Below are 23,110 nucleotides of genomic sequence, written 5' to 3'. Positions count from 1 at the left end.
GGCCCGGGCCCCGGCGCTCGCCCGCGGGCGGGGCCCCGGCGGCGCTCGGGCCCTGGCAGCCCCTGCCGCTGCCCTCTCCCCTCCCAGCCCCCGGCCGCCTGGGCGGCCGCGGCATCTGCCCGCTGCTGCGCCCCGCAGTTCCTGCCGCGGAGGCTTCGGCCCAGCGGTCCCGGCGGCCTCTCCCTCCGATGGGGCGGGGGAGGGATTTTTGACCTCATGTATGAGGAGCGGAGAAGCATATCCGAGCGCAAACCCTGTGTTTTTATGTTTTGTTTTTTGTTTTTTTTTTTTCCGTATAGGCTTCAGGTTATAGACTATTTTATTCGCAGTTTTATTTGTTCTTGAAGCAAGGCATGCATTATTTTTCAGACGTGGACAAGGCTCCTCTGGGCTGCTGGGATCTGCCCACCATAATTTAGCTGGAGATGCAGGGTGTGGAGGGAAGCAGGAAGTTCTTTATCTATTTGGCATTCCTCAGATGCTTTTAAAAAACGCAACACAAGATGTAGCCAAGCGCTAGTTGCAAGGGACAAGGGGATGCAGAAGTAGAAGTGCCAAGTCTACAGCTACACAAAACCACTTTGTTTGGCAGCAGATGCAAATGCACCTTAAATTTTTTCTTAAGTCTTAGGTTATCATTTGCATGCAGGATACAAAACTGATCATTGATCAGTTGTATTACTGCCTCTGTTGTGCGTTTTCAGGGAGTGTATTAATTGAAATGATGATAAGAAAGTAAGTTGTCTGAAGTAACATGTTAACACTGAAATGGAAATTTAGAATCAGAACTCCAGATTCATGCACTTATTTTTTTAGACCTTTCCTTTAAAGAACAGCATTTATACAGAGTTATTCCTTGTCACTTCCTTAGTTTTTGCCTCCCTTTGCTGTGTTTATGTATGCTGTTAAGTCACRTAAGTGTAATGTACTGCATTCTCAATGTGAAAGTTGCCACAGGGCTTATCTTGACATCAAGAGGGCTTTTAAAGGCATTGAAGTAAGAAGCACTACATTCCCATTAATGAAGATAGTAGTTTATATTGTGTGTTAATGGTTCAAATACCTTATCAAAAATAAAAATCTGTAAAGCTTATGAACACTGAATTCTAAGATAATGCAGGCTGAATATGAATTCTAGTATAAAGCAGGTGATAAACACTTAATTTGGTCTATCTGTGAGTGCTGTAGCTGTATTTTTGTTTGCTCTGTTACGTTCTGAATTCTAGGTTGGTGAAAGTGCCATGCTCTGCTTCCTCAAGCAGGACAATGCAGAGATGCATTGAACTGTTAATGTGCAGAAAAGGATTCCTTCAGTTGGTAACAACTGTTTCTGAAAGAAGAAAATGGAATCATTCCCAGCCTTTAGTATGGGTGGAGTTGATGCTTGTCATAAGAACTCCTGCGATGGGATTTCTAACCCTAAAGGTAGAGACAGACTCCATACAATGCATGATGCAGAGAACAAGCTCTGCTGGACCCGCAGTTGTTTGATAGAACTGAGCGATTCATAGAACGTTGCTAATGTCAGCTACATAAAATAGCTTTGAATTAACTGCTTTGTGTTTTAATACGCCCATTTGCAGTTCAGAATACAGTGTGTGTGTGTGTGTGTGTGTTTTTTTCACCAGACTTCCATATTTCTTGGAATGTGAGATGCTTTGAGAAGCTCTAAATTTGTTTTCTAATTTCATGCCTCAATACTTGAATCTGATCCTTCTTTCATAGGATTTTGTGACAAATGAGAAATCAGGCTGTGATATTTTATTGAGTCTTGTTTTTGCTCTTCTCTGCTTTAAGTTTGGAAATGTGACTCCACAGTGCTGGTGTTGTTGAGGCCAGTTCCAGCACTCAGAAACCTACTTACTTGACTGTTTCCTTTTGTAGTTGCTTTTTCAGTTATCGTACACTTAAGAAGGAAACAAAGCTGTATAATATCAAGTGAAGAGAAAGATGATGTTTCAGAAAGACTAATCTGCTTGTGGAAATGGTTGTTGTAGTCACTCCGAAGTGACTTTTAAAACAATTATTTAATATCCTTATATGGAAACACTCTGTCCATTTTTCACAGAACTTTCTTTGTGCTAGTTACTGTTAAGAAACTCCCAGGGTGCCTGTTCCCAATAGTTTACTTCTTGCATCCTGACAGGAACAAAGGAAATGACCTGTTTTCCTTCCCTTCTCTTTCTCTCTCAGTGGAATACYTTTTCCTAGCGGGAGATGGTAAGGTGGCATGTTCCAGGCCTCTGTATTTGTAGAGAAGGTTACTGCAGCTGAAGCTGGTGATTGTCTGGTCCCTTCAATTGTAGAACAGCACAATATTTAGGACAAGAATCCAGTGAGATCCAAAAYTAAATTTTATTAAGATATCCAGTCCAGAACTTAAATTTTGTTCAACATTGCTATACCGTAGCTTAACTGTCTCTCTTCTGCTGGATGTGCAAAAATGTGGACTATAATGATTTACATAGTTTGACTGCTAATGCATGTGTTAATGCAGTTGGATTTTAGCTACTTCTTTCTTTCTGAAATGTTTTATACATGCTGCTTTGCTTATCTCCTGATGACTGAGATGATCCTTTGAAAATCTAAGTGAAATAGAACAGCTATGACTTCTTCTGTTCCTCCTGTCCCCCCCCCCCACCTATTTTTTTTATGGAGAGTTGATAAATTCAAGCATTACACTTCTTGGATGTGCAGCTGTCAGGGTGTTGTCAAGCAGTCAACCTCACATTATTTTGATGTATGAATCAGCTGGATGCAGCGAGATTGCAGGAGTTCTGCAGTTACTGATGTTTAGTGTGGTCTGACCCATTTACAAGGTAGTACTTGTAAGCAGTGCTTTACGTGCTGCAGTGATTTGGTGTTGTAAGATGATGTAAGATACTGTTTTGTGTTGCTGTCTGATTTTGGTAGTCTGTAAATATAGATTTTTTTGTAATATGATAAAGCTTCAGAAGGATAACTCATGATCATCAAGGGAAGTCAGTTGACTGAATCATTTTTTAGAAAACCTCATGAGGGCAGTATTATGAATTGCATAAGATGTTGAGGGTTAAACAATTGAGTATTCTTTTGAACCACAGCGTCATATTTAAGCATTTTGGAAAAGCATTTTTCTCTAAAAGTGTGTTAGGCATGTACCCCTCTTAAGTATTACTGTGTTCCTTTAGAAKTAATAAATCATGCCATAATGCTGATGGTTATTAGCAATTATTATTAATAAAATTTTATCCATATTAAATTATTCTTACTGGATTCACTATCTTTCATAGTTATACACATCAAATGGCTTTTTTTTAAAAAAAAAAAATAAAGGTTTTAACTCCCTTTTAAAATTTCAGGTATGCTTGGATTTATGGACTGAAGTAAAAAATTCTACTGTTCAATTTTTATTCAGCTTGAGCTGTCCTACCCTTTTRGGTAGAAAGGAGTAGCAGACAAAAAAATTTTTTTTTTTAATTAATTTTGTGACCTATTAGAGATTGAGGTCACTTGACCTTTAGCTTGTTCGTTAAAATAGCATTCTCTGCATGCAGTAATCACTAGGAAATGTATCTTATGTCCTGACTTACTAGTCAGGAAGTCTGTCCAGTGCAATAGATAAMGATCTCCCAGAAAATTCTGGAGGTTCATAATGTGATCTGTTTTAATTCTTACGCCTTCGTTGATAAAAGAAGAAACAGGCACAAATACCATCTCTTGCTTTTGTAGCGGAGTACCTACACTGTAAATTGCTTAGGTTTTCTAAACTAATAGATACATCGTGTTTATGTTAAGCTGACTTTTAATATCAGAACTGTATGGAAGAGAAGTTCAGAACCTTTAAAGGAAATTATTGTTAATCTCTGGCTTAYTAGTATTTGTTGATCCATGATATTTTGTAGCTGTGTTTGAAAATACTTGTAAATTATTTAATTTTCATAAATTCCATGTGTTCATTGAGCTGCGATACCTTAATATCAGAGGTAATGAGCAGCAGCTACAAATGCCCAAGCTCGGGAGCAGCTTCATTCAGTGYCCATGCATTATTAGATACAGGGTAATTCAATCATAAAATGCAACACCACAGAGAAGTGACTTGATAAGTTCTGCTTGTGGAATGAGTTGTAAATTTAGCTTTTTATGAGATGACAAACTTTTTTTTTTTTTAAGCCAGATGTGTCTCATGCAGCTGACAGTTTTCACTCACCTGCTTCCTAATTGAGGGCTTTGGTTAGTACTGCTATAGATGTGTCTACATTTTCAGTTTAAAGCAGAAGTAGTTACAGAATTTAATATAAATCTGAGTTGTTTCCCCCTTCTCCCTTTTACTGTAGGCAGCTGCTTTGGGTTGATTCTGTGTTTCCATTGCAGTGAGAAAACAGCCAGAAGGTGCATCTGTGTCAGCATTTAGTATGATTCCTCGTCTGTTTTAAACTGTTCTTTTATAGACGAAGATGACAGCAGAAGTTTCCAAATGTAGAAACAAAACTTGGACAAAACAATGAATTAAAACCATCAGTTAAGTTGTGATGAAGGAATGCACAGTCTTCGTGCATCTRTAACATGGTTTGGCTGGAAGCCTGAATGAGCCCATATGTATTGGTCAAAGAAGAATAAACTCTTGTTTTTTCGAAACTGTTTCTGTGAGGTGTTTCCCATGAAGTTTTGAGGAATGCCAAATAGAGACAATCAGAAGATGATTAGGATCAAGACCTCCTGTTTTTTCTTTCTTTCTTTTTCTTCCTTTTTCTTCCTTTTTCTTTCTTCCTTTCTTCTTTTTTCCTTTTTAAGGCAATGGATGTAGAAGGCTTTCATTAGCAAATAAATTAACTGGCTGTGTGGGAAAGTGGTTGGTGGAGGAAAAAAAGAATTCCTTTTTTACAGGGTGGATAGTGTCTATGCAGCTGACAGAATTTGAAGTGTCTCATTCAGGGCAAATRAAGTACATGTCCTCATTAAAAATCCACGTTGCAATTAAGTTAACTTCAGGTTTTTCTTAAGTCCCAAGCTTAGAATGTCTATGCTAGGATTTGACTGTCAAACTGCAGTTGCCAGAAACTGTATGGCATCCTGCTAGAAAGACTCYTGCTACCCAACAGGAAAGCATCTGTGCCTGAACATGCAGGTGCCTCCGTAGGTCACTTCCCCCTGTTTCCCGGGCCAAGAGCGGTGTTGTCAACAAATCAAGCTGTGAAGTGTTCCTTCCACTTTTTCATTTCCTGTCAGTGTTATGCAGCTACCCTAAATAAAGGGCTTCACTATTACCRTGATCACTAATCTATAGCACAACTAACGTCCTTGAGTAAAAAGATAAGAGCTTGCCAAAATGCAGCTTTTCTGCAGGTCTGAAACTAAATTCCTAACGTTTGTGAAAGTCTTTCAGATCATGGTGAATTTTCATGTCTAATATGGTTTAGCCAAACCCAAGAATCTGCAACAGTCAGTGTAGTCCTAGTATCTACTAACAGTACTTTGAAGTGACTGGAAACAATGTTACACTCTTCACTTGGAAAGCTAGTAGGTATCCATACCTGTTCTCTAGAGAATCCTTACATGCAGTCACAATTCTCAAATTTCATTTTTTGGACAACTGTTATGTTACATTCAATTATCAGTAAGCAGTTTTTTAAGAAAGCATAATTCATCTTTGGAAAGGATTAAAGTAGAAGAAAAAAGGATTTCTTCTATTCTGCATAGAGGTTTAGGAACAGGGAGAATTTGAATTTCAGGTTTTATTAGCTAATTGTGGAACCAAAGTGAACTAAAAAAATTTAAAAGTACTATGCACGCTCAGCTTTTGCTTTCAATAAATGATTTTTCTTTCTTTAGAGATAGGATGGATGGAAGCTCTTTAAGGGTACTGAATTCTAATATTTTGAGGTTTAAAATTATCTTTTCTTTAAGTCTGCAAAATATGTAGATGAAGTATTCTGTTTTTGATAATACTGTGTAATATTTTATGTGAATAGCTTCACAGAAGGAGGCAATTTCATTATGGCTAGTTTATTGTGCAGTGTACAGATAATCTTTGAATACGTGACATTTCGTTCTATTAGAATAAAATGTGATTATTACATGCACTTCAGTGCACAATACAATTAATGTAATCTTCAARTCAGCTAACGTACATACTATGGATTTTATTTTCCAGTGTCTGAAACTTGGAGTGATCAAACATGTCTCAATCAGGTGAAAAAGTAAAGGTAAATAGAATACTGCATTACCAAAATTTTATTTTGAATTTGTTCAGCTTCTGAAAGTACTTCTGGTTTTACTGAAGTGTTACAACTGAATAAATAATATATTATTGCTTCAGGTATATTTCTTAAAAGGAATTTTTTTAGTAAAAACACAGCTTATATATATTTCTAGACTTTCAGATATTTGCCAGATATTCYATGTTTGCTTACACATTTCCAGTGATGTGTTCACCTCCAGAAATTTCATTTGGCAGATCTTCATTTCTAATATTGCCCATCTGGATGGTTTTTAAAAGGATTATTAGCAAATAACATAATTGTCTTTAAGAGATTTTTTTTCACTCCCACTTTGCAGATGGAAAGTATTTGCAGTGCGACATTGTATCAAAACTGTTCTTTTTATAAACTCATCTTTGAAGAAAGCATTTCTTACACCTAGCTAGTAAGTCTTTACATCAAGTGGCTGCAGTTTATAGCAGATGGTGAAACAAACCATCATTTTTATGGCCCTAATCCCTTACCAGGTAAAGTTTAGCATTGTTAAGATAGATGAACAATCTAACAAGCAGAAGATCTTTGGTTGCATCTTAGTTATCTCTGCTTTACAGTGTTCTTGCTTTTCTGTGTGCAAGCGTGCACATTATTTATTCTTACAGAAGATGTTAATGGCAAATACTAAATTTTAACACAGTTTTGATTCTAGCTTGGAACTTCTTTATAGCAGAATTTACAGCTTTAGATTAATGACAGCGTGTTCTTGTAAGCTTGCAGAATTTGTTACAGAGGAAAAACTTCTGTGTAGCCAAAAGTAGTTACTAAATCTCTACTTGTATCAGTCTGCTTGGCAAATGGGCCTATTTCAAAGTCTGCCTGGCTACAGCGCAAAAAAATCATTTAATTCTCTATTTTTCTATGTGCTTTGTGTACTTTAATGCTTTATGGTATAAGATCAAGTGAACCCTAGTTCAACTTTTTTGGGGGGAAGAGGATCTCATTTTTACTCAGCTTTGTTTTTCTTGTCAGTTTTCTGACTCAGCAGGCTACGTGGGATTTGCTAATCTGCCTAACCAGGTCCACAGGAAGTCTGTAAAGAAGGGCTTTGAATTCACGCTGATGGTGGTTGGTATGTGACTCAAATATTTTTGACTGGTAAAACAACAAAAAAAAGTTTTCTTTCACATTAGCCACATACATGTTCCTAGGTAGCAATTGCCTGATGTAGAGAAGAAAAACTTTGAACCTCTCCACTCTCTAATTCTCGTATTATTTGGTCATATTCTGTAGGAGGGAGTATTTGYAGATGACTTTAAGATGATGACTTTGAACTAACAGGACATTCTTGTGTTTCTGACTCATCATCAGATGTTAGGAATAGTTGCTTAATCTTTCTTTGATTCCGTTTCTCCAGATGAAGACAAGATTGTGCAAAACGMATGTCTTGCTGTTGAAATTGTGATGCTATTCTTGTAGTTTCTAGTATTCTAGACAGACTCACTCTGTTATAAGTACATTTTTAATTTCTCTATGAAGAGTGCCTGTAGAAGAATTTGATGGAAGGCTCTTTAACTGCAAAGCCAATTTGAATGATGTGCTCAGTTACACTTGCATTAGTCAGTTTAATGTGACCTGATTGCATAGGGAGTCCAAATCACTACCATGTTTTTATAATAATTACTCTGGAACTGTGTTATTGAAAAATGAATGTGAAGAGATGCATAATGCTTCCTTTTTCCTGTGCTCTGTAGTAGTGTTTGGGATTATTTGGTGACAGTGTTTAAGAAACTCTCTACAATAAATAAGTGATTTGTGATCAGTGTAGAGCTTTTTATTTCAGGTAGTTTGTGATGATAAATACATATTATTTCTCCACCTATAAGATTAGATTAATAACATCTAAAATGGACAATTTTTTTTTAAATGCTGACTCTAATCTATTCTAAATGAATTAGAATTTTATGAAATAAAGATTTAGTAATTGCATTTACTGGTTTAACTTAAGACTTTAATGTAGGACAAAATCATTTCAAAATTTGTATGACCTGAACTTTTAGGATGATGGAACTTTTCAGGTGACTTTTGAATGACTTTTTATGATTTTCTTTGTTAAATGTTTTACATGGTGTATGTACCCTAGATATAAGAATGCCAACCTGGAATGGTGATTTRATATTACTTTATTCTTTCTCACTCCTAACTATGTTTCAGCTTCGGTTCCTAGGTTAGGAACACTTCAAAGTTCACAAAAACTGTCACAGGAGAGTTGCAAACTCTCTTTTCATAATTTTAAATGAAAAAAAATTGTATTTCCATAAAGTAAATTCACTATCTCTAGATCTAAACTCAGTATTATATGACCTTTTAGCTTTCATTATGAAATCTATTACAGTAAACTCAGCATTTTCATGCAATGCTTGAAAAACAAGCCTTTACTGTTTTATCTGTGGTTTTAAAGCTGTTTAGCTGAACCTTTGATGTCTTTATCTCAAAACCTAGGGTGCATCCTGATGAACAAATTATTTTTCTTCTGTAATATGGACTTGGGGATAGAGGAATTTTTTGAGTGTGTGGTTTTTTTTTTTTTTTTTTTTTTTTTTTTAATGAGTATGTGCTTAATTATCTGAATTACTTTGTTTGCAGGTGAGTCTGGTTTGGGCAAATCCACTTTAATTAACAGTCTCTTCCTGACTGATCTTTATCCAGAACGTTATATTCCTGGAGCTGCAGGTAAATGTGGTCTCTCAGTTCCTCCAGCACGTATCTCTAACCATACTAAATTTCATGTTCCTTCAGTTTACGTTGTTTCATTCTGGTGATAATTTCATGCTTTAAACTCTCTCTTCTCACCATCTGGCCATATTTTAACCCTCCAAATTGTAGTTTCTTGAGCTATTGTTTTCTTATTTGTATTCCCTTTCACAGGCTCAGCAGCTTTTGCTGTTTCTTTGTCACTTGTTATCATAACAAACAAAAAACCCCAAACCACTTAGGTGTCACTATGCCTAAATATGGCTTTACCCTAATACCTGTTTCCTTTAATTTTTTCACTTGTCATGCCTTAAATCCTTATTAGAGGTTCTGTATCTCTGTAAAAAAATCTAACATGCTTATTTATTTTTGATAATGATTTTAACTATTTTTGCGTATTTATATGTAATACAGCCTTTTTTAGTTGATTACATTTTGTTTATTGACAAAAATTTGTTCTTAAATTTTGATTAACTTGATTCTTTATAATTTTTCCTTAAAATATGCTATGTCATATAGTAATAATACACTTCAAATAGCATTTCCTCCTCTATTACTCTCTCCCACAGGGGTTTCTGCGGCATTTATAAGAGTAATAACAACTAAAATGTTCCTTTATTTTAGAGAAAATAGAGAGAACAGTTCAAATTGAAGCTTCTACGGTAGAGATAGAGGAACGAGGGGTGAAACTGCGTTTAACAGTAGTTGACACACCGGGATATGGAGATGCCATTAACAGCCAGGACTGGTATGTGTGTAGATAATGCTTTGCCTGATAGAGCTCATATTTTATGTGCCCCTGTAGTGTATCTGTCTGTCTTTCTGTACCTCAGTGATTCAGTTGGTGGAAATGGTATTTGGAGAACTGTGTATTGTCCTGTTCTTGCGATGGAGTAAAGGAAAGCAGCAGGTTCATTATTTTAACATTAATGTAGTGTTATTCTGAATTCATGGTGGAGAGTTTTTTGAATCCTGTCCTTATTTGGCTGGAAAGAAAATGTTTTTGGGGAAATACAGTTCTCATGCTTTGGCGAACCTTTCGCTTTAGTTCTTTCACTGTAACTTTGTGGAAATAACACTTGATGTTTGGTGAATAAAAATCTGAAGGAAAGCTTAGGGGTATTCTGTGCTGGGAGATGCATTTGAAGAATGTGTTAGTCATGAAATGAAAAACTGGTTAGATCTTATCTTTTTTTAAACCAAACTCTGGTAGTGCTGGATTCATATATAAATAGAAATGCAGCACCACCTGAAATTCTTTTGACTATTTTCCTGTAACAACAACAGCAAAAATTCCTGTAGTAAATAGTTTGTATTTTTGTGTCTGTGGATTAAATCTTCCCTAGTTTAGGCTCACACTAAGAGATTGGTGTTAAATGATTCATTCAATATCTAGGCTATTTTATTTGCAGCCTTTTGATTAGAGTCATAGAGTTGGCTGAGTTCATTTAGTTTAGCTGTCTCTTTAACTTTGTAATTAGTATTTCTAAGTGTTCTCTCATCGCACTGTTGAAGCCTTGTGCTTAGCCTGTGTAGGTTTAAGGTTTCCTGAGGCTAAGCAGAATTTTGCTGTTAGCCTTGGATTTTGAGTAGTAACCTGGTAGTACATTTGACTCCTGGGTATTTGAGTCCAGTTCCTTAAACCCTGTTACCTTATGGTTAAATCAAGTTTTCTAAGAACTTTTACATTCTGGATGCTGTAGTTCATATCATCAATTATATGATCATTAAGTTTTTGTGCAAGCTTTCAAAACAAGTTTCTTATTTCTTTTGTTGACTAAAATACACAGATTTAGGAAAATTGTATTACTTGTGTATAACTGCCTGTTTCAATTTTCTCTCTACTCTTTAATTTTTTGGAAGGACTTGGTCCTTTCCAGGATTCTTCAGACTGTCTAGGATTCTCTCTTAAAATGAATGGCTTTTCCTCCTATAAGGTTCTCTGATATCTGCATTCAAATCTGTCAACATAGCAAGTCGGATAGGGCAGAGTTCTGGTGGAGAAAATTTTTTTGATCATCTTTCCTTTGTTTCTGACCCATACAGTTTCTATGGGTTTTTTATTTATTTATTTTTATTTTTAGACCAGTACTTTTGAGTGTCTCTTCTTATAGTCTAATGCCAGCCCTTTGGGTAGGACTATGTTTTATTTATGATTCAGTTACTTCTTAGCTCTATTTTTTTTTTTTGGCACTGATAACCTTTAAAAGCTGAACTAGTTGTGTGTAAATACACTGGACTACGTGCACTCTTGCTTAGTAACTCATGAAGAAAGAATATGGTACAGCAGCTATGAAGGAACCAGGCAGTTCATAGCATAAAATTAGAGTTAATATGTCTGTTCATAAATGTAGCTTCAAAATCATACTATACACCTTTCTTCCAATGTGGCAAATTTATCTTGCAATACATTTTTGAATGAAAATGTGATATATTAGTGTGCTTACTAATTGGAAAGTTAAATTGGAAAGGAAATTGGAAGTTAAACTTTGAATTTCCATGCAATTGTCTCTYTAAAAAGTTCTAAGAAAGTATAAATTTTTTTGTTTTGCCACTCAGTTTTGTTGAAACTTTTCTCAGTGGTGGTGAAGGGAATCTTAATGTAAAAAAAWTTTCACTGCCCAGAGAAAGGGAGCATGGAGTAAACGCTGATATCATTTGAGTTTTTCAGTGTTAGTTAAAGACCTGGAAGGTCTGGACCTGGAAAAGACCTGGGAGCAAATAGCTGATATATACGTACAATGCTGCTAATAAAATGTTTTGTAGTCTTTTTTTGACAGCATAGTGTACTATTCAGAGCACTCTGAAGAATACAATTATCAGACATGTTTTCTCTTTTCTTTCTGTGGGGTACTGTAGAAGCTCAGCAAAAACGAAGGAGGCAAAGGTACATTGCATTAGTGTGAAATCTATTAAAAGAAAGGTTGGAAGTCAAATTACATTGGGATTTGTATCATTATTTTCCTTGCACTTTTCTTATGTTACTGAGTTAAGAATAATCAGTCCTTCAGCATAACAGTAAGACATCTTTCTGGACTGCAGTATACCTTTTGCTTATTTTATGCACTGTTGACTTGAGCTTCCTTCCGCTGGAGTCAAGAGCTCAGCAGCCAGTGTATTGTGTTACATAGAGCTTTTCCTGTTGATTGTGTTCTGATGCCCTTTGTTTATTCTGGTAAGATGTTTCTTAGAGACCTGTGTGTTGGGATTTTTTCCCTTTTCTCTTTAGAAGCCTGCTAAATAAGGTCATTGCATGATGATTCAGATCCAGTAGAACAATTTAGTGTGTTATACTTAGTTTTCTGTAGCAATTCTTAGACATCAAAGTACATTATAGGAACAAATAATACTTGCATACTACAGTGCAAAAGTATACAATTGACTTTAAATTTCTTTTTCTATCCCTGTTTTCTGAAGTTGCAGAAAAAGATTTTGCTTCTCTAGGCCACTAGTGAGTTTCATTTTGATAAACAAAGTCTGTTGGTCTTTACAGGATGTCATAGGAACTTGGATGGATAGACTCTTTGTTTCAACCTCTAGTCAAGACTAACCTAATACAATATCTTCCTTCCTTGTTACTCTGAAGGAAACAGCAAGTTCATGTTCATGAACTTTTGTTTATGTTCATGGGCATTTGCTGCAGTTACAGTTAACCAGTAGATGGCGCTGGTCTAGGTTTGTTTTTTCTTCTTCTCTCTCTCTCTCTCTCTTTTTTTTTTTTAAAACAAACTTTTTTTTGAGAAGCTGCAATTTATGCAGGGTACCTATTATTCAGGGTAATGGATTTTATTGAGGTTAGTTTTTGAAGAGAAGTGAAGAAAGTCATCAAACTGGCACAACACTTCTAGGAGATGGTAATCACTCATATTGTTTCAAAAAATCTTTCTTCTTGAGTAGGTTTCCTAATCTCTTTTTGTTTCTGTGCTTGCGCTCATGAAATAGTTTACTTCTAGAGTTTGAATTTCAAGGATTGGAGCTGGGGTCAGTTTTATGTACTTTCCATCACAGAAAAAATGCTAATAATGATAATGAGTTGACAGGAGATTGTCCAATGGGTAGCATGGATCAGAAGAACAACAATATTAGATTGGCAAATGCATTATTAGAGAATATGTTTTACTGAATCTATAATGTGAATTATCTTTTGTTTTTCAAATAATATTGCTACTTAAACAGCCTGTAAGAAAAGGTAGATGCTAGCCAAAGTGATTACTACTTTAGATGCTGTTTGAAGCAGTAGTTGGAGTTTCAGCTCAGCTTTAGCTAGAGTTCTGTATTCTAGAATCAAACCAGACTAAATCTAGAAATACTCTTGGCATCAGCTGAGGCTTGTATTTGGAGAACGGCAGAATTCTCTATGGTGGGAGTTTGGAAACACACACAGGATCTGCCATGTGCAAGTATGTTGGGACTATTGGGAAAAAATGACCTTAAAGTAACATCTTTCATCAGACAGAAGAGAGGGGAATTACAATAGAAAGAAAGAAAAAAAATTTGGTCCAGATTTTGGACATGAAACAGTCATCAGAAGGTTGATTGACAAATCAGTCTACAGAATTAAACTGGTAGATGTTGGTGATCATACCCCTTGTTTCATCTTTCTTGCAGTGTCGCAGGTTATTCTTTGATATGGCTTTCTGGCTGCTGCTAATTTTCTTTTTTTACTGGCTTATGTTAAGTTGGATTTGTGTTCTTTGGCAGCTTGATAATATTGTTCATTTTCCCCCAACGGGCTTCTTAAATGCAGCGGTTGTGTTGTTTGCTGTTACAATACAGGATGTGCTATCTCCTAAGTAATGATAGCACAGTGGTATAAACCAGGTGTTTCCCGGAAGTCAGGAGGTACAGGACACTAACGCCATATTTATAAGGAAAATTATAGCCATTAGAGCTAGAAAACTGCACGTAAACTGATTACATTCCCAGAGAAATGTGTGATAGTTGTTTTTCCATTGTTTGTGCTTGGTTTCTGTCCTAATATTTGTGCCTCTTTAGTCTTGTTACCTTTCACCAGCTAAGAGGAGAGTATCTAAAGATTAGCAGGAATATAAAACATATCCTTTTTAGTATATTTAGGTATTAAGACGCTAGTCCTTAGAAAGATTTAAGCAGCACTAAGGCTTAAAAATAATAAATGAAGGCTTTTCCATGTTTTCCTGCATCTCCTCTATAGCATGACTTACAAAAGTGCAAATTTTGCAAAGATGTAAATACATTTATGGATTTAGTCCTCCTAGATCCAAAAGTTTTACTTAACTTTGGAAAATCAAGTTCCATCCAAATGATCCCTTCCATCATTTTTGTTAGTTTCCCTCATTATGTTTGTCAGAGCCACACACCACAGGCTTGAGCTTTGGTGCTTGTCATGATTTTTGCAGTGATTCTGTGTTTGTTTTCCTGATCATTAAGTGTTTCTATACTTTCTTGTTTGTTCCCTCTTAAGTTTCTCCAATCAAATTTGCACTTTCTCAAGAACAGAAATACTATTTTTCAACTTAAGCTTTCTGTTTGCTTTTTTTCCAAGTAGTTTAAGATATGTCCATGACACACAATTACCTGCTTAATCTTATCGACATCAGTGTTCATTTTCCTTCCCCTGCAATACTTWATATAAAGTGTCCTTTTTTATTAATGTTGTTTGCAGGTGTCTGTGTGCTTTGGAATATCTTAAGCAACTTTCTTAGTAAAGCACTGTGTTTTCTTTTCTGTTTTTAATCACCACTCTTTATTCTAATTAATGTATGTGATCAAACTTTGTATACTTTTACTTTCTTACAGTGTGARTTTTAAATTGCCTTGAACTAAGTAGGAATTATTTTTCTTTGTCAACAGAAAAGGATTCTGTAAGGTAACAAAAATAGCTTAATCATGTAATGCTTCAGTGTTTGACTTTCAAGCGTATTTTGACTTAATTCAGACAGACTAGAGCATCAGAATTTTATGATATGTATGGAAACCTAGTTTTGGGRTCAGAATTGTGAATCAGGAGGATATCTGGGATATGTCTGCTGACTTTAAAAACAAATCCTCACCCCTTTCCCTTCCAAAAAGAGAAGTCCTTAACCCTGTGCTCCTGTCTTTGTGTTGTCTCACCTCTGAGTGCTTTTTTGAGCTTGTACTTGACATTTTTATCCAATGGATAGAGGAACACTTGCAGGCAGCTCTAGGAATAAATAAATATTCTGGAATTGCTATGAAAATATTTTTGCATTATCAAAATATTTTTCTCAATGAAAGATACAATGCTAGGATGTTAATTTTTGAAACATATGAGGTATTAAGAAAAGCGTAAAAACTGCCCTTCTTATCGTTTCATAATTTTTGTTATTATTTTAAAACTGATTTAACATTTTTCTATTTTCTTTCCCCCATGCCACAGCTTCAAAACAATTATCCAATACATTGACAACCAATTTGAAAGATATCTTCATGATGAGAGTGGTCTGAACAGGCGCCACATTATAGACAACAGAGTCCATTGCTGTTTTTACTTCATTTCTCCCTTTGGGCATGGGTAAGAAAAAGCATTTGTATTTTAGAGTGCCATATCCTAAAGGTTCATAAGTCTCTTCATTACTTGAACTGAAAATGTGGAAACTTAACGTTCAYGTAAGTAGAGTTACTTCCTACACTGTCAGTTAGCCGATGCAATTAAAATGGTCTTTTAGGATTAATGTTCTCCTCTGCTTTGTCTCCCTTAGTTTTTAGTATTTAATATTGCTTTGAAGCAGTCAGTATTCCACTGTTTATCACCCAGATGCCTRAGAGCTTGTGATATCCACTTTGTATTAGTGTGACACTTGTAACTGCAATTCAACCCTTACGTGACCTGGCTGATCAACAGGTGTTCTTARTTTATGCCGAACATACTGTTTGTGTAGATACGTGAAATAGACAATATCTATTGTTAATACATTACTTGGTAATGTTAATACATTGCATTTTTTTTCTCCCTGTTGGCAGGCTGAAACCATTAGATGTAGAATTCATGAAGGCTCTTCATGGAAAAGTCAACATTGTCCCTGTGATTGCTAAGGCCGACACACTGACGCTGAAGGAGAGAGAGAGGCTGAAGAGAAGAGTAGGTTTAACACTTGATCATYGGAACAGTGCTGCCCATACAATGTTAAAACCAAAATCAAATTGAAGAAGGGTGAATATTAGCCTTAGACCTAATCTTCAGCAAATATGAGGTGGTGAAACTTCATTGAGGTCAGGTGTGCTTCTGGCTGTTCCTGGCTTCATCTGTTTTAACAAGTAGTGCACCCTGGTCAGGCAGGCTTGTTGAGCAAAACAGTTGGTAGTGAGGACTCCGTTCCCCACAGTATGCATGTAGTGTACATGGTATTTCTGAATAACTCTCAGTTAGTGGGCAGAATGGACATCTGAATGCTCATGAGTGGTGGGAATGCATTAGATGTTATGCTCTAAGATTGTATTTTTAGGTTTAGTTTCATCCAAAAGAAATCTGGTTTATGCACCCTAAATGCAGCATGATTTGTACCRAACATGGTTAAGTTGGCATGATTGGGGGTATGCTTAATGAGCATACCCCTGATACAAACTAAATGCTGATATCGAGGCAAGATAATTAGGCTAATGTATTAGCAGGATGCTTTTTTAATCTCCAGTGTTACGAATTAAAAAAAAAATCCTACATACTTTTTTTTCTAATAGGTTATCTGTTTACATGAACTAGCAGGCCAGACTTAGGACTACATTGGAGGAAGAGGTTTTCCAGACAGTAATAATAAAGTGTATCTTTTTACATTGGAAGTTTTACTTGCTGTCTTGATTTTTTGTTTGCCAAACCTTTCCAAGGCAGGCCAGTCACTGCCAAATATGCCACTGTAGTGTATTTTACAATAATATTGTACATTTGTAGTCATAGAAGTCTTGCACTTTAATTTCCATTTCCATTTAATCTCATCATAGACTAACCTGGCCAGTGAATGTAACTATTCAATGTTTCCCAGTTTATCCTCTTTGATTCAGAATGACTTTATACACCTGGTTGAAGAAAGAAATGCATAGTTGGCTAGATTGTATTAGACTGAGAAGTGGTTCAGTACAATTTGTCATAATTACAGACTTTTGAATTTTCTTTTGAACTTTTTAAACTTTTGACTTCCTGAAAAAAATGAGATTATACTGACTCAAAAGCCATTTGATCAGTTGAGAAGCCCTACGGCTGGATTTTATAARTTTAATAAATCATGCTTTGGGTACAGAGAAAATTAATACTTCTGAAACACAGTCTGTACTTTGCACCAGAGTGTGCAAATATTTTTTTAAAGGAAAGGTTATATCTTAATGTTTTATATTTAATRTTACATATTAATATAATCTTAGCCTACTACTTTCTGTTTCTCCTGGAGGGAGTGGTAGATGTTTTTATTGTGATCCTCTGTCTTCYGGCGGTTATTTCGAATGGTTGCTGGTTTCTTAATCTAGAGGATTTTCTGCACGGRTATTTTTCTGTTTTCTTGAAGAAGGATTACAGCTTTATATTGTCTCAGAAAAATAGTCTAATTCAGRTCATGCTTACCAAATAGCATGTTAGCTGAACTCAACCTAAATTCAGAGGGTTTTTTTCTTTTTTTCAGGGTAGATCAGTGCCACAATCAAAGGTGTGACTGTGGCTTGTGTAGATGTGTAAGCAACTATAGTCTAGCAAGGTAAGATACTGCTAGCAGTGTAGTTKTTCGTATAGAGCTTAGTGATGCTGCAAAACTCAGGCAAGAAGCAATAAAATTTCCATATTTGAGTGAACAAGTTTAAAGTGAAGTCAGTTGCCCCACATTAGAGGGAAGAAAGATACATATACAAAAGTGACCAGCTTTATGATAAACTAATAGTTTAAGTTTTTTTTTTTTAATATATATATATATATATATATATATATATATATAAAAACTTGAAAACCAAGGCATTTGTTATAACAGTAAAGAACATAAGAGGGACTTGTAAATTTTGCTGGGAGAAAATCTGCTCAGGCTCTTGAGCTTCTACTGTGTTCCTCCTTGAATGCTATGAGGAGATCACAGGTGCTGTGGGCAAATTGAAGGAACACSTGAAGGAATAGCAAGGTCTGGCTGCTTGTGCTGGCTTCAGTCTTTTTTCCTGAGCGTGCATTGTGTTGGTGAAATGATTTTATCTGATAGAAATACTGTTCATGGAGGGAGAAGTGAAGAGGAGTGTAATCTCACTAGGTTTTAGTGTTTGCTGTGACTGTCTTGGGTCTTTTTCTGCTATGCTCCTTTTGCCTGCTGTTCGGTGGCCTCTCGTAAGGTCAAACACAGCGTAGTGCACATGCTGCTTGACATTCGCTACTGTGTATTGTTACGCAGGATATTAGCTGAAACATGGCAGTAGTGCAAGGAAATGAGTTTCCTGATGTGAATTGGAATTGCCTGGTTTTTTTAAGATACTTCTGCAAGTGATGTTAGTTTAAGAATTTGCCTGTATGTTTGAAGATGGAGATGAATCCTAATTTACTTGTCCTGTGATGAACAGATTAATTTAAAGGCAGTTTCTTTGCCATATTCTGTCTGTACCCACTCATGTTTAGTCCTTTCCAGTTTAGAGCAATGTTATTTTTAACAAAGATTTTTAAAACAATCTTGACTAACAGATGTGGACACCACATTGTTATTTATGCATTGAATAACTATGAAAAAAATCAACAGCACTTACTCTGTAGTTTGTTGAGGGAGTGGTTAGGAAACAGGTAAGCAGAAGTCTGTTATTTTTGCCCTCCTGGCAAAGGTCATTCTACAAACTGAGTTTATACTAACTCAAATGTATAATGTGGTTCCAAAGCTTTGAAAGTCTAGCTACTGTATATTGTTCTAACTTGGAGCGTCTTGGCTAACAGCATCTCTAATCAAGAATAGGAATCAAAATCCTGCTTTGCTGACGCAGCTTGAAGTTTTATTTTTTTTTAGATGTTTCTGCCATTTGGCCATCAATCTAAAGTAAAATGTTTTTGTTTTGCTGCTTTGCACTAAGCAGCAAGATCAGCTTGCAGAGGAAACCCAGCTTGGAGTAATTCCTGTTTTGTCTTTTTGGAATTCAAAGTTATTTTTTAAAACTCTTGAGTGGGAAGAAATGCAGGACAGTTTCACAAGCTGTGCCATGCAAGGCTGCTAAGGAAACCTGCTCAAAAGAATGACTTCATGAGAGGGGAACTAATATTTTGACTTTTTTCTTGAATTTCCCATGGGAAGGCTAATCTTTAGGAACACAGAATCCTCTGAGGCCAATAAAATTGAGATTTGCAGAAGCAAAATGCTGTTTCATTGTTAGGACCATAAAATACAGTTTGTTTTTATTGCAATTCTTTTTTCCTTTCAGGAAAGCACTAGGTTTAACAGCTGTAATATATTATTCTAGCACCCCTTGTTGTTGGCTTTCCCGTTATTGTTTCACTTGAATTTTATCTTTAAGATCTCAGTCAGGTTACATGTGCTTTCTTGTTTCATGCAGCTACTTAAAGGTAACACACTGCAGGACTGCCCCACCTATCCCAGCTGAGCATGGTCTGTTTCCATTTAGTGATGGTTTAAATCTCCTCCATTCTGCAAAACAATATTAACATTTATTGATTTAAATGTAATTGAGCTAACATAACTGTTAATTGCTTATTGGCAAAACTCATTTCCATTTTTTTTCTTTTAAAATTGTAGTTGTATCTGTTGGTATAGGTGGTAGTTCCTTGTCTGTGTGTGTCCGTGTGTGTCATGTTTATATACCTGGCAAGATAACATTGTTGTGAGAGTAACTGTGGTTCATAACATGGTCATTTCTCTTCTAAAGGTGTGAGGGATTGCTTTCTTTTAAACAGCTTTTTAAACTCTAGTTGATATCAAACTCTAGCTGGACAAGTTTTATTTATACTGTAGTTACTGATTGCCATCACAATAGGAGATGGAGGAAGCCAACAATATTATGGGAAGCTTCATCAAGACCTTTTGTGCGTTCACAGCCTAGTTGTATTTATATTATCGAGTTAGTTTTTTTWAAAAAAGACTTGCACAATTATATCAGTGCTAAATCTTTACATTGACATTTCTGAATGTTTTTATCACTTCATTAAAAAAAAAAACAAAAAAACCCCCACCTTTTTGTGATGTTGTGGATGCCCAGACTTTACATATTGTAGAAGTTCAATATTGCAATAGTGCCACTGCTTGATGTAGGTACCAGTTGTGGGACTGTAGTTGCAGTCCATGTGTTACCATTTGGGAATACTAATACAGGAAGTTTGCAGTTAATGTTTTTCTGTTAAGACATCCAAGATCTCTTTGAAGAGAGAGTTACTGCAGACTGTCAGCATTCCTGATGTTCTCTCCATATCACCACACTTTTTAGGGAAAGCAAATCTGTTCAGTGTATTTGGTATTTCTTATTCAAATATTTTTTCTTTAATAGGATGGCAGTAGAAGCATTTTGTTAAGCTTCAGAAAAAGAATTGGCTAATACCACCTTTTGAAACTGCTAGAGGCCTAGGATTATGCTAGCTACTTACCCCTGCAGTGATTTCATTAGGAAAAGAATGTATACAGAAATACAGATTAGGTTTTTTGTGCTAATTCCAGACATTAGTGGCAATAAAGAAAACTCTGTATGGATGGTTTTCCTATTAATGGATTTTGAAAGCTTTCTCTAGTTTAAGTGGGGCGTGGGCTTAGTCTTTTCAATTCAACCGACAGTAGACATTGTCCTTCCAATATTTGTAGGTGTCAAATACATGAAAACGTATTTTGACAGAGACTGCATGTTTTTGATGTTGAAGTTAATGAATCCCTTCTCAAAATGCACTGCCTTTACTTGCTACTTCTCATTAACTTTATTTTTGGCAGCTCCTGCTTTTTCCTCTACATAAACCTTCTGTTTCTTTAATGACTTACTTGTTATGACTTTTTTTTTTTTTTTTTTATTTTTTTGCGTATGCTTTTTTTTTTTCTATTTCCTTAGACCTCTGTTTTTGACTTTTGAGTCAGGAGCCTCATTTTTTTTTTATCCTCAAAGTGCTGTGCAAGAATGTAATGTATTACAAATATTTTATTAGTGATGTAGCTAACATTCATAGTATTCTAATTCTGATGTTTACTCCTTGAGTAAGGCTGCAGACAGAGTGCCTTTATTACATCTTGATGATATRGGTATTTTTAAGTCTTTATTTCTGTATCATTGAACATAGAAAAATATGCTAGTTAAGGTCATATGCAAATGTATGTGAAGAGTATCACAAAATATTTAGCAAGCCTGTTTCTCTTGAGTGCAAAGACAGGTGAGCTGCCGTTAATGTTATCTGTTTCTGATTTTGTAGATTATATCACAAATAGATCTATTGCAAGCAGTATAATTCAGAGTTCATCTCAAAAAATATGTTGGCTTTTAAAAATGCTCTTTAGTAAGCTTTTCAAAAGGGATCATATGTGGTTAGCAAATCTCAGAAGTTTTTAAGATACGGTTTTAGAAGAGTAAAATAGCCTGCACAAGATCTGGCTGTATTGTAAAGACTTCCTTTGTTCCTTTTAGGAATGTGGTTAATTTTCCACTTAGTATTTGTTTCCTACATCTCAGAACTTGCAGGTTGCTGGGCAAGTGGTTTTCTATGTTGAGCTGTTCTTTCTAGGATATTTATGTACTTGAGGTGCAAGTCTGCTGAATAAAGACAAAATGGGAAAAAAAATGATATTTTTTTCTTTTTTGTTACTTTATTTTTTGCTTCRTGAAGTGAAATTAATACAATGCAAGACACACTTTTAGTACATAAGATCAAATAATAAGTCTTGGTAGTTTCTGCTGGTGATTTTTTTTTTTTTAGCATTGTCAAACTACCTAGAGCACAAAAAATATTCCAAGTTTTCTAGATGTGGTGGACTGCTAAATCAATGTATATACTTCAGCCTAATAATCTCTCCCTTCTCCCCTTTTTAATTTTCTTTTTAACYCAGGTTCTGGATGAGATATCTGAACATGGCATTAGAATTTATCAGCTCCCTGATGCAGATTCTGATGAAGATGAGGAATTTAAAGAACAAACCAGGGTTCTAAAGGCAGGTTTCACTCTTAATTGATTGATTGTTTTAATGTTCTTTATGCTTACTGTATGTTTGCAGATACTTTGTGCCTTTGTAATATATGTTGGAAATTTGAGTTTTCTTTGGAAAAACACTTGACTTTGAGTTAGTCTTTTTGATTCTGGTCCTTACTTCATCAGAGTTCCTGCTTGTGGTGTCTCCCCCTCCCACCCCGCCCGAATGTAAGGAACCGTTCGCCAGGAGCTGTGACTTGCTATCTGTTTCACATGCATTCAGAGAGAGAGCGTGCATGTGTTAGGCTTACTATACTCATTAATGACTTTCCTCTTGTTAGACCAGATGATAAAGRTTTTACTGAAGTCATTTCCTCTTTGTGCTGTGATACTAGAGGCAAAGATGCATGTAGAATATATCTGAATTTCTCAGCCTCTAGCTACTTAATCTGTATCTGAAGCATGTTTCTGTTGGCTGCCTTCCATGAATGATGTTATGTCAGATGACACATTATGCCCAAACTGTATTTCAACAACAGTCAAGTGTTCCTAAGGCAAAGCGTCATTTCCSTTTGTGCCATTAAGACAAACTGACCCTAATAAAATTGCAGGTGTTAAGAGTGAGAGGTTGCAGTGTTCAGAATAGAATTTATTGATTTGACTGATGTAGAAGGATTTTAGTTAATGCATTTGTCAGTGCTACTTTTTCTCCTTCTCTGTTCTGCTACTTAAATGTGTCTGTGTGCTTTCCTAAAAAGACCCAAACAAACAAACAAAAAAAAAAAACCCCAAAACAGTAACTTACTTTGCTCTGTCTCAACTAGGCTAGCATTCCCTTTGCTGTTATTGGATCCAATCAACTTATTGAGGTGAAAGGGAAAAAAATCAGAGGCCGTCTGTATCCTTGGGGAGTTGTTGAAGTTGAAAATCCAGAGCACAATGATTTCCTTAAATTGCGCACAATGCTGGTGTGAGTAATGGTAAAATTATCCCATTTCCTTTTGTGGTGGCATCACTCTGTTACGAAGACTAGAGAGTTCTAAGAACCTGAATTCCTTAATTCAAAAGTAGCTTGGACTACAGTGTGGATCTACTCCCCCACTTTCTTCCTCTCTTCCCTTCCCCCCCCCCCCCCCCC

At 35.8% G+C, this 23,110-nt stretch overlaps 1 protein-coding gene across 2 annotated transcripts in view; it reads left to right on the top strand.

Moving 5' to 3' along the window:
• The first annotated feature begins 6,098 nt into the window (after nucleotides 1-6,098).
• LOC146597100 (septin-2) overlaps nucleotides 6,099-23,110 on the top strand; it is a 35,384-nt gene continuing 18,372 nt past the window's right edge. For both annotated transcript variants that reach the window (XM_085302714.1, XM_085302713.1), the window contains exons 1-8: nucleotides 6,099-6,185; nucleotides 7,206-7,305; nucleotides 8,820-8,906; nucleotides 9,552-9,675; nucleotides 15,307-15,441; nucleotides 15,891-16,008; nucleotides 21,893-21,994; nucleotides 22,797-22,942. In XM_085302714.1, coding sequence (XP_085158840.1) covers nucleotides 6,159-6,185; nucleotides 7,206-7,305; nucleotides 8,820-8,906; nucleotides 9,552-9,675; nucleotides 15,307-15,441; nucleotides 15,891-16,008; nucleotides 21,893-21,994; nucleotides 22,797-22,942 — 839 coding nt within the window. In that variant the 5' untranslated portion in view covers nucleotides 6,099-6,158. The remainder of the gene's footprint in view (nucleotides 6,186-7,205; nucleotides 7,306-8,819; nucleotides 8,907-9,551; nucleotides 9,676-15,306; nucleotides 15,442-15,890; nucleotides 16,009-21,892; nucleotides 21,995-22,796; nucleotides 22,943-23,110) is intronic.

This window comes from Rhea americana, unplaced genomic scaffold (genome assembly GCF_003343005.1).
Source record: "Rhea americana isolate MKP2758 unplaced genomic scaffold, rheAme1 scaffold_191, whole genome shotgun sequence".
NCBI lineage: Eukaryota > Metazoa > Chordata > Aves > Rheiformes > Rheidae > Rhea > Rhea americana.
The sequence above is the reverse complement of the archived record's forward strand: the minus strand, read 5'-3'. Positions and strand labels throughout refer to the sequence as shown.